Genomic DNA, 12,675 nt, shown 5'->3' on the forward strand with positions numbered 1-12,675 from the left:
GACATGTTTTTACTTTTGGAAGACACCAGAGGGCTTCAAAGTTCAGCAGCAATTTTCAAATTTTTCATAAAATTTTCAAAATCTGAATTTTTCAGGGACCAGTTCAGTTTTGAAGTAAATTTATAGGGCCTTCATATTAGAAAAACCCATAAATTACCCAATTATAAAAACTGCACCCCTCAAAGTAGTCAAAATGACATTCAAGAAGTGTGTTAACCCTTTAGGTGTTTCACAGGAATAGCAGCAAAGTGAAGGAGAAAATTCAAAATCTTTATTTTTTACACTCGCATGTTCTTGTAGACCCAGTTTTTGAATTTTTACAAGGGGGAGCAGGAGAGAAATCACCCTAAAATTTGTAACCCAATTTGTCTTGAGTAAGGAAATACCTCATGTGTATGTCAAGTGTTCGGCGGGCGCAGTAGAGGGCTCAGAAGGGAAGGAGCGACAGTGGGATTTTGGAGAGTGAGTTTTTCTGAAATGGTTTTTGGGGGGCATGTCGCATTTAGGAAGCCCCTATGGTGCCAGAACAACAAAAAAAAAAACACATGGCATACCATTTTGGAAACTGCACCCCTCACGGAACGTAACTAGGGGTGAGCCTTTAACTACAGTGAGCCTTTGACTACTTTTTGTTAAATTTGGATGTGTAAATTTTTTTTTTTACCCCAAATTGTACATTTTTACGAGGGGTGATAGGAAAAAATACCCCCCAACATTTGTAACACCATTTCTTATGAGTATGGAAATACCCCTGTGGACGTCAAGTGCACTGCGGACGCACCACAATGCTTAGAAAAGGAGTCCCATTTCTGAAATGGTTTTTGGGGGGCATGTCACATTTAGGAAGCCCCTATGGTGCCAGAACAGCAAAAAAAATAAATAAATAAATAAATAAATAAAGTAAACACATGGCATACTATTTTGGAAACTACACCCCTCAAGGCATGTAACAAGGGGTACAGTGAGCCTTAACACCCCTCAGGTGTTTGACAAATTTCCGCAAAAGTTGTGAAAATGAAGGGTAACACCAGCATTTTTGTGAATTTTTTTAATTTTTATCTTTTTCATTTTCACATCCATCTTTACCGAAAATTTGTCAAACACCTGTGGGGTGTTAAGTTTCACTATACCTCTTGTTACGTTCTGTGAAGGGGGTGTAGTTTCCAAAATGGGTTCACATGTGGGTATTAATTGTTTAGGGTTTATGTCAGAACCGCTGTAAAATCAGCCACCCCTGTGCAAATCACCAATTTAGACCTCAAATGTACATAGTGCGCCATCACTCCTGAGCCTTGTTGTGCGCCCGCAGAGCACTTTGCGTTCACATATGGGGTATTTCTATACTCAGGAGAAATTGTGTTACAAATTTTGGGGGTCTTGTTTTTTTTTTTTTTTTTTTTTTACTTTTACCGCTTGTGAAAATTAAAAGTATAGGGCAACACCAGCATGTTAGTGGAAAAAATAAAGCATTTTTACACTAACAAGCTGGTGTAGACCCCAACTTCACCTTTTCATAAGGGGTAAAAGGAGAAAAAGCCCCCAAAATTTGTAATGCAATTTCTTCCAAGTAAATGGCTGTCAGGCATGCTGGGCATAGTGGTTTTGGAACAGCTGGAGGCACCCTGGTAGACCCATTGCTATCCATCCTCCGAATATCCAGCTTTTGTGAATACATTACTCCCAGCATACGCAGAGAGCCATAGGATATAGAATAGTGCACAACCAAGGAGTGTGCTGCACCAGCATAAGAAAGATATATGAGCAGACTTTTAACCCCAATATTAGCGAGATAATAAATTTAATTTACAATCTACATAATTGTTTTCCTGCACTTGATTCTGCTACATTAAAGTGAATCTGCCATCTGTATTTGCTGCTAAGAGCTGCAGACAACATTGGATAGTAACTGGGGTATTAAAGCAAACTGTACCTTTCCTGGAGCTGATCATGGTTGCCAAAGATATAAAATTGCCTTTTTATTTCTCAGCTAATGAAGGAGGCGGGGCCAAGCTTAAGTGCCACATCCTGACACGCCCCCTCACTTTTCTCATCTCCCAGATCTTTCTTATTTGATGTATCGGGCTCTGTACATCAGTTAAGGAGGGGCTGGGATGTTAAGGCAAGCTACAAGACCTGCCAGGATGTGGGACTTGAGCAACTTTACTCCGCCTCCTTGACACTTTGACTGAGAATTAAAGGGGTACTCTGGCTCTAAGACATCTTATCCCCTATCCAAAGGCGGGACCCCCTGTGATCTTGCATGCAGCACCTTGTTAGAATCAGTCCCCGGAGCATGTTCGCTCCGGGTCTGATTACTGGCGATCACGGGGGCCGGAGCATTGTGAGGACACGCTCCACCCCCTCAATGCAAGCCTATGTGAGGGGGCGTGACTGCTGTCACACCCCCTTCCACAGGCTTGCATTGAGGGGGCGGGGCCGTGACGTCACAGTGCCCCGGCCCCTGTGATCGCCAGTGATCAGACCCGGAGCGAACATGCTCCGGGGACTGATTCTAACGGGGTGCTGCGTGCAAGATCACGGGGGTCCCCAGCGGTGGGATCCATGCGATCAGGCATCTTATCCCCTATCCTTTGGATAGGGGATAAGATGTCTTGGCACCAGAGTACCCCTTTTAAGGCAATTTTATAACTTTGGCAGCCGCCACCATCTCCAGGAAAGGTACAGTTTGCTTTCATACCCTAACATCTAATCAAAGTTGTGTGTAGCTCTTACCAGTAAATACAGATTCCCTTTTTACTTTCCTGAGATAAGATGCTGTACTAATAGTTAAACCTGTCTGAGGCTGCATTCACACCATGTTTTTGCAATACAGTTCCTGTATACGTTTTCAAATTGAAAACCATATGCATTGACTCTCCATTGAAAACCGTATGCCAAACAATGCATCCGCTTGCATCCCGTACCATTTTCCCTTACCCAAAACCGTAGCCTACCGCGTTTTTTGGTCCGAGTGAAAAACCTTATTGAAACCTTATATGGTTTTTTAACATGGGAGTCAATGGGGACCGTACAGAACCATGTGTGTGTACGGTTCCATCCGGTTTGCACCATACAGTTTTTGACTTTGCACAGTTTTTTTTTCTTGGAATTTCAATCAAACAAGCGAAACTTTATTCATAATGGAGTGAAAAGTTAAAAACTAAATTTTTCTTAAAAAAAACGGCTGTATCCGGACATCATTTTTCATGTGTACACACATTTTGATACAGTTTAGTCTGGTTTTCGTGGAATCCATTTTTTATCAAAAACCTGATACGGGAACTGTATTGCAAAAACGTGATGTGAACCCAGCCTGACATGGTATGTGTTTTTACTTTCTAGGCTATGTTCCTGGTGTATTCCGCGTTAGAAAAAGAACCTGTTCCCATGGTATTACCTCCTGCACTGGTGCCACCATCCAAAAGAAAAACTTCAGGACCACCATCATCATTGCCAATAATCCCACCTCTGCCAATGCCACCTTCTAAAGAGCCACGACACTCATTGCCATCTGTAGGAATTATACCCACAAAAGCACCCGCGACACAGGTAGGAATGAAACAGCACATAACACCCTGTATAACCAAATCGGCCACAGCAGACAGGTATTACGTATGCAGCTGTATGGTCATGTTGGTATATTTGTAGCAGTTAGAGCAATGTTTCCCAACCAGGGTGCCTCCAGTTGTTGCAAAACTATTATTCCCAGCATGCCCAGATAGCCGTTGGTTGTCCGGGCATGCTGGGAGTTGTAGTTTTGCAACAGCTGGAGGTGCACTGGTTGGGAAACACAGAGTTAGAGACTACTTTAAAGGAGTACTGCAGCCATAGACAACTTATCCCGTATCTGCAGGATAGGGGATAAGTCTCTGTCCGCAGGGGGTCAGACAGTTGGGACCCCCGCTATCTCCCATACGGGGCCTCGGAACTGCTGCTCCTGACACGCCCCCTCCATTCAGCTCTATGGGAGAGGCAGGGATGCACGAACGCTGCATCTCCACCTCTCCCATAGAGATGCATCTGGACCAAGGAGTGACAGAGAGGAACAGGATTAATGTAAGCACATGGATGTAGAGTTGCAGGAGAGCAGTAGATAAAAAAAAAAAACAGGTGGGTTTATTCAGCATAGATGCAACGCGTTTCGCTGCGCATGCGCAGCGAAACGCGTTGCATCTATGCTGAATAAACCCACCTGGTTATTTTATCTACTGCTCTCCTGCAATTCTTCGTCCATGCGCCTACATTAATCCTGTTCCTTTCTGTCACTCCTTTGTCCATTCGACTTCCAGGAAGGCTCCGGACGATTTGGTTTATTCCTCCATACGCTAAACATTGTTGTGTGTGACTCCACACAGCCCCATCTGGTAAGCAGCTGTGGTTGGTTTCCATTCCCCACCCTACCTAACCGAAGGGTTTTACACATGGGAGCGCCTTCTACCCTCTTCTCTTGCGGATTTATAGAGATACATCTAGAAGGTGTGTCTACCGCGGCGTCACGCCTCCTGCATGGGGAGAGCCAGGGGCCCTGTAGAGTAGTACAGCGTTCAGACCCCCCTGCGATCAGACACTTATCCCCTATCCTGTGAATAGGGGATAAGTTGTATAAGGCTGCATATCTCCTTTAACTTGCTTTTAAAGATCAGAATATTGAAGTAGACCCTCTGGAGCTTCTCTTTACCTCTCATTTCCCCCCCTACAGTGGGTCGTTTCACATGTAGAGAAAACAAAATATGATGAGATTTTTCTGAAACTTGATAAAGACCAAGACGGTCTGGTGTCTGGGCTGGAAGTTCGAGAGATCTTCTTGAAAACTGGACTACCTTCCGCACTGCTTGCCCATATCTGGTGAGTACAGTTACAGTATATGCCATGTATATGGACATTCTCAACAGACACAGGTACAGAACTCTTCTGCTGAACTATTTCCATTCAATGGCAGCAACCAGGGAAGATGGTGAGGAATTCAATTAGAAAGTGTGTTCGAATAATGCACAGCTTTTCTTAGTAATTTGGTCGAATTTCCCCCATAGGGTAGCATTGGTGCACCTTTCCCTTGAAATCCCGGGTGGGGGGAAGCTGCTAGGGTTTCAACTGCTTGAAACCAGAAGAAGAGGATTTTTTGTACTCCCTGCAAAATCTTTGTTTGGGACACAGGGACCATGTTTTAACTGTGTCCCCCGAGAAAAAAAAAGGATTGTTTGTTATTTACTTTTAATGGGATTTTTTGGTCCCGACATTGGAGGACTCAGCTAAACCATGGTTTCTGTATCCCCCAATGAAGGGAACGAGAAATCCCAGGCTTGTAGTGCAGGTGACACTGATGAACATGATACTTACCTCCTCCCGATCCGTCACTGCATTTCGCTGTTATTCACCTTTTCCCAGTATGCTAATTAGCTGCTTGCGACATGGGCAGCGCTTCGCCAGGCACGGTGACTTCACGGCTGCGGGGTCAGCACTACACCTGGCTCATCAATATTCATATTCCCCCCTCCCTTCTTACGCTTTCTCTGACACAAGGGCCATACTATTTACTAATAATGTGTTATGCCTGCACAGAGCACACACATATATAAATATATGGCCATTGGAATGGAGCTTAGCCAAACACCATCTTTGGATGTACCCAGGAAGCGCCGCATGGGTCGTTATGTCAGTGAGCGAGCGAGCAGGGGGATGGGGTAATATGAATATTGATAAGCCATGTGCAGTGACGACCCGGCAGTGGTGAGTTAACCCTGCCCAGGAAAGAGAACGGAGTACCGCCCATGCCTAAAACAGGTAATTAGCATACCAAAAAGAGGTGTACAATGACAGACGCAGCGACAGATCAGGAAGAGGTAAGTCTCATTTTGAGCAGTGTCACTCGCAGTACAAGCCTGTATAACAGGGTAGTGCAGATGATACTGATGCCAGATATCCTTTAAAGGAAAACGGTCATATGTTTTCTCCCGCACTATCCACAGATACCGATGGCACAGGGTTACTGCCTTCATCTGGCACTGTGATGTAACCGCCGCCCGGCCCGCAGCACCGCCCGGCTAATGAATATTCATATAATGTCTTACACTCTCCTTTTCATCCCGGCCAATACTGCGCATGTGCGGGATTTCCTACTATACCCAGAAGCAGTCTTCAGCGCTGCTTCATTATATGCCTACAACCTTACTCCAGCGCTGCTCCGGACTAATGAAGCAGCGCTGAAGACAGCTTCCGGGTAGAGTAGGAAATCCCGCACATGCGCAGTATCGGCCGGGATGAGAAGGAGAGTGTGAGACATTATATGAATATTCATTAGCCGAGCCATGCTGCGGGCCGGGCGGCGGTTACATCACAGTGCCAGATGAAGGCAGTAACCCCGCCCGTGCCAGTTAGCAGCTAATTTAAATATACAGAAAAACTGCTATAACGGTCGAATGGCGCAGCGCATATGGGCAAGGTAGGACTCAAAATGTTCAGCGTCTCCCGCACTATCCACCGGTACCTGAGGATAGTGCGGGAGAAAACATATGACAGTTTTCCTTTAAGGGGTATAGCAGTGTTTTTCCCCGAATTGTGAATTGTAGCAATGCTAGCCTGAAAAGTGCAAAAAAAAAAAGTCCTGACTATTTCTTGAGACCGGGAAATATCCACTTGGCTAATCACTACATACAGTGGCGTCTCACACAGTAATTGGCTTCTTTGTGTCAAGAACTGACCAGAAAATAGGGAACAGCAGGTGGTATTGTGTATATGAAATTTTTTTATTAAGTAGTTGTTGTTTTAATAAACTAGAGTTGTAGTTTTGCAACAGCTGGAGGCACACTGGTTTAGAAACACCTCAGTAGGTCCTCTCTAAAGTGAATACATTGTATATTTCTTAAAGGGGGTACTCCACTGCTCAGCGTTTGGAACAAACTGCTCCGAACGCCGGAGCCAGCGCCGCGAGCTCGTGACGTCATAGCCCTGCCCACTCATGACGTCACACCCCGCCCCCTCAATGTATGTCTATAGACTTGCGTTGAAAGGACGGGGCGTGGCGTCATGAGGGGCGGGGCTATGACGTCACAAGCTCCCGGCGCCGGATCCAGCGCTCGGAACAGTTTGTTCCAAACGCTGAGTAGCGGAGTACCCCTTTAAGGGCCTATGAAGAATAATGCATAGAACAGTAATGAATAAGGTGCTGAACTAACATTGTATTAATTATATATGATTTTAATGATTAAAGAAAACTAGAGGAGCTTTCATATTTTCTTCTCTGTCTTGTTCCTTTGGTGCCTATGCAGGTCGTTGTGTGACACAAAAGATGGTGGGAAACTGTCTAAAGAACAATTTGCGCTGGCTTTTCATCTCATCAATCTAAAGCTTGTGAAGGGTATTGATCCGCCCCAATCCCTCACTCCAGAAATGATGCCCCCATCCGAAAGATCATCCACACCTAAGGTAGGTCCTCCAAGGTTCAGCCTGCGTGTAGCATTGCATCACTGGTTAAATCGATGATCTAATACATTATTTTCCTACCAGGGTGCCTCCAGCTGTTGCAAAACAACAACACCCAGCATGCCCGGACAGCCAAAGGCTGTCCGGGCATGCTGGGAGTTGTAGTTTTGCAACAGCTGGAGGCACCCTGGTTGGAAAACACAGATGTAATAACTACAACACCTATGATCACTGATCCGGTCTGGAGTGTTTCTGGTACTCCTGTCATTCCATGAATTTAATTCTGTTCCAGGAAATGCAGAATATAGGAAAAAGTCACAATCTCTCTTCTTTTCATACTTTTGAATTGTAATAGAGGCCCGGTCCTTATCTGATGTGGAATGTACCATGTTCTTATGTCCCAGGACCATTATGTGTAAGTGAATGAGTGGTGTGAAATAACAAAAACTCACCGCACTTTTTGTGTATATTAAGTATTAATAAGTAATTTGTTTGTCTCTCGATCAGTCTGATACTGGGTAACGAAGTTTAGGTAAAGTGAATCTACCCAAGGCTTACGCGGCCCTTTTTGAGGGCCGATTGACCGATTTCCTATGCAGTAGCTTATGAACATTGCACACCGCAGAGTACGTGCTCGCTCTGTAGGCTGCAGCTAATATACAGTGATTTTAGTTATGACTAAAGGTGATCGATTCGGCAGGAATTTCACGGTTTAGATTAGTTAGAATCTGAACTTCTAGTGATTTGTTTCAGATTTGCTTCTTTCCTTTTGTCTGTACATTGATCGGCCCAATGGGAAGTGCCAATGCTATTTGCTTGAAAAAAAGAGGATGCAAGCTGCTCGGCACCAGGGCTCACATAAATAAAGAGGTGGCAGGAGGTTTTAACTGTATATTGCAACTAAGAGGTCCGTGTCCAGTGCACTAGGGGCGGGGCAACAACGTCCCGAAAGTAAAGTTTCCATAAATTCTATGCAGAGAAATAATAAGAGTCGTAGCACTCACCCATCCATAGATGCAAGAAACGAAGATCCTTTATTTCATAAACATCGAGAAGGTACAGGCAGGGGCGGGAAGGTAAAAACAACAAGGGCTCCTCTGAGGTCAGCTCAGTTTTGCGGCTAATCCCACTTGGTCACGCGGGGTTAGCGGCGAAACTGAGCCGTCGCCGCTCCTCTGAGCTCAGAGGAGGCGGGATTAGCCATGAAACGGAGCAGTCGCCGCTCCTCTGAGCTCAGAGGAGGCATGACCAAGCAGGATTAGCCGCGAAACTGAGCCGTCGCCGCTTCTCTGATTTTAGAGGAGGCGTGACCAAGCAGGATTAGCCACGAAACTGAGCCGTCGCCGCTCCTCTGAGCTCAGAGGAGACGGGATTAGCCGCGAAACGGAGCAGTCGCCGCTTCTCTGAGCTCAGAGGAGGCGGGATTAGCCGCAAAACGGAGCAGTCGCCGCTTCTCTGAGCTCAGAGGAGGCGTGACCAAGCAGGATTAGCCGCAAAATGGAGCCGTCGCCGCTCCTCTGGGCTCAGAGGAGGCGTGACCAAGTAGGATTAACTGCGAAACTGAGCCATCACCGCTCCTCTGAGCTCAGAGGAGCCCTTGCTGTTTTTACCTTCCCGTCCCTGCTTGTACCTTCTCCGTTGTTTATGAAATAAAGGATCTTCGTTTTTTGCATGTATGGGTGAGTGCTATGTCTCTTATTATTTCTCTGCATAGCACCAGTGCTATATGCAGGGCTGTATTTGCCATTTGCACCCATAGATCTGTGCCTAGGGCAACAGTGTTAAAGGAGTACTCTGGAGCAGACTACTCCTGCTCCGTCCTGCCCGGGCTGCAAAAAAAAATTTTAAATAAACCATCACTCACCTTCCTGGGTTCCCACGAAGCGCCACAACAGCTGATCGGTCCTCCGGCCCATCTCCTTCATACTTCCTTGTGAACGAAGCGTCACATGGCGCTCAGCCTATCGCCAGCCACCAGCCGAGTGATGGTTTATTTTTAATTTTTTTGCAGCCCGAGCAGGAGTAGTCTGCTCCAGAGTACTCATTTTAAAGGGTACCTCTCATCAAAAAAACTTTTGATATATTATAGATTAATGTATGCAGAATAACTTTACAATTGCATGTTATTAAAAAAGATGCTTCTTTCTATTTAATTTTCCACTTTGAAGAAATGACCACTAGGGGTCTCCCTACCAGTCCTGGCAGCAAGCATTTCAGACTCATGCTGGAGTCCTAAACACTACGAGCTGCCAGTCTGCTTTGTTCACAAAGGAGAACACTCAGAGCTGCCAGCCTGCTTTGTTCACAGCCTGTTTGGCTGTGAACAAAGCAGGCTGGCAGCTCTGAGTGTTTAGGACTCCAGCATGAGTCAGAAATGCTTGCTGACAGGACTGATCGGGAAAAATACAATAGAAAGAAGCATATTTTTCATTAACATGCTATTGGAAAGTTATTCAACATTCATTAATCTAAAATATATCAAAAGTTTATTTGATGAGAGGTCCCCTTTAAACTGAATACACCCTATTAGGATGATTCCACGAGTACCTAGGGCACAAGCTATACATAGGTCACTGGCCTGGGCATAGTACCTGGCCGAGCAGCACAGTGTACAGTCCTTACTCCTCTTTATACAGTCGTATGGAAAAGTTTAGGCACCCCTGAGAATTTCCTTGGATTAGCAATTTAATTTTCAAATTCAAATTGAAATATCTGAAAGAAAATGACTGTGTCTTTCAGATATTTGATAACTTAATATTAAATTGCTGATCCAAACCTAATTCTTTTTAAACGAAAATCATGGAAATGGTCAGGGGTGCCTATACTTTTTATATATGACTGCACTTCTTGTGGACGTAAGAATAATGTGTTCCACTCCCCCACCCCAACATTCCCCCCCAACCCCCTCTAATGGGGTAGATGAAGGGACATTGCTAACTGACACATGGGGGGAGAGATGATGGGACTGTAACAGCGGACACTCTTGAGAGATGACGGGACAATAATGACTGTGACACATGAGTGAAGATGAGGAGATAGTAATAACTTACATGCACAGGAAGAAAATGAGGGGACACTTGAGACTGGCACAGCGAGAGAGGAAGGGACAGTAATGACTGTGACACAGGGAGAGATAGGGGGATGTAATGACTGGGACACAGGGAGAGATGAGGAGACAGTAATGACTGTGACACAGGAAAGATGAGGGGACAGTAATGACTGTGACACAGGAAAGATGAGGGGACAGTAATGACTGTGACACAGGAGAGATGAGGGGACAGTAATGACTGTGACACAGGAGAGATGAGGAGACAGTAATGACTGACACAGGGAGAGAGAGGGGGATGTAATGACTGGGACACAGGGAGAGATCGGGGGACAGTAATGACTGGGACACAGGGAGAGATGAGGAGACAGTAATGACTGTGACACAGGAGAGATGAGGGGACAGTAATGACTGTGACACAGGGAGAGATGGGGGAGGACAGTAATGACTGTGACACAGGGAGAGATGAGGAGACAGTAATGACTGTGACACAGGGAGAGATGGGGGAGGACAGTAATGACTGACACATTGAGGGATGAGGGAGAACAGTAATGACTGTGACACAGGGAGGGACGAGAGAGAACAATAATGACTGTGACACAGGGAGAGATGGGGGAGAACAATAATGACTGTGACACAGGGAGAGATGGGGAGATTAATAATGACTGTGACACAGGAGAGATGAGGGGTCAGTAATGACTGTGACACAGGGAGAGATGGGGGAGGACAGTAATGACTGACACAGGGAGGGATGAGGGAGAACAGTAATGACTGTGACACAGGGAGAGATGGGGGAGGACAGTAATGACTGGGACACAGGGAGAGATGGGGAGGACAGTAATGACTGTGACACAGGGAGAGATGAGGAAACAGTAATGACTGTGACACAGGAGAGATGAGGGGACAGTAATGACTGACACAGGCAGAGATGGGGGAGGACAGTAATGACTGTGACACACGGAGAGATGGGGAGGACAGTAATGACTGTGACACAGGGAGAGATGGGGGAGGACAGTAATGACTGACACAGGGAGAGATGAGGAAACAGTAATGACTGTGACACAGAAGAGATGGGGGAGGACAGTAATGACTGTGACACATGGAGAGATGGGGGAGGACAGTAATGACTGACACAGGAGAAATGAGGAGACAGTAATGACTGTGACACAGGGAGAGATGAGGGAGGACAGTAATGACTGACACAGGAGAGATGAGGAGACAGTAATGACTGTGACAGGAGAGATGAGGGGACAGTAATGACTGTGACACAGGGAGAGATGAGGGGACAGTAATGACTGTGACACAGGGAGAGATGAGGAGACAGTAATGACTGTGACACAGGAGAGATGAGGGGACAGTAATGACTGTGACACAGGAGAGATGAGGGGACAGTAATGACTGTGACAGGAGAGATGAGGGGACAGTAATGACTGTGACACAGGAGAGATGAGGGGAAAGTAATGACTGTGACACAGGGAGAGATGAGGGGACAGTAATGACTGACACAGGAGAGATGAGGAGACAGTAATGACTGTTACACAGGAGAGATGAGGGGACAGTAATGACTGTTACACAGGAGAGATGAGGGGACAGTAATGACTGTGACACAGGAGAGATGAGGGGACAGTAATGACTGTGACACAGGAGAGATGAGGGGACATGACTGTGACACAGGAGAGATGAGGGGACAGTAATGACTGTGACACAGGAGAGATGAGGGGACAGTAATGACTGACACAGGGAGGGATGAGGGGACAGTAATGACTGACACAGGAGAGATGAGGGGACAGTAATGACTGTGACACAGGCGAGATGAGGGGACAGTAATGACTGTGACACAGGCGAGATGAGGAGACAGTAATGACTGTGACACAGGAGAGATGAGGGGACAGTAATGACTGTGACACAGGAGAGATGAGGGGACAGTAATGACTGTGACACAGGAGAGATGGGGGAGGACAATAATGACTGTGACACAGGCGAGATGAGGAGACAGTAATGACTGTGACACTGGAGAGATGAGGGGACAGTAATGACTGACACAGGAGAGATGAGGGGACAGTAATGACTGTGACACAGGAGAGATGGGGGAGGACAGTAATGACTGTGACACAGGAGAGATGGGGGAGGACAGTAATGACTGTGACACAGGAGAGATGAGGGGACAGTAATGACTGTGACACGGAGAGATGAGGGGACAGTAATGACTG

At 46.1% G+C, this 12,675-nt stretch overlaps 1 protein-coding gene across 4 annotated transcripts in view; it reads left to right on the plus strand.

Moving 5' to 3' along the window:
- Positions 1–12,675, plus strand: part of EPS15 (epidermal growth factor receptor pathway substrate 15) — a 148,167-nt gene that overhangs the window by 57,113 nt on the left and 78,379 nt on the right. For all 4 annotated transcript variants that reach the window (XM_056532263.1, XM_056532265.1, XM_056532266.1 and 1 more), the window contains 3 exons: positions 3,343–3,549; positions 4,700–4,845; positions 7,266–7,422. In XM_056532263.1, coding sequence (XP_056388238.1) covers positions 3,343–3,549; positions 4,700–4,845; positions 7,266–7,422 — 510 coding nt within the window. The remainder of the gene's footprint in view (positions 1–3,342; positions 3,550–4,699; positions 4,846–7,265; positions 7,423–12,675) is intronic.

This window comes from Hyla sarda, chromosome 7 (assembly GCF_029499605.1).
Source record: "Hyla sarda isolate aHylSar1 chromosome 7, aHylSar1.hap1, whole genome shotgun sequence".
Lineage (NCBI taxonomy): Eukaryota > Metazoa > Chordata > Amphibia > Anura > Hylidae > Hyla > Hyla sarda.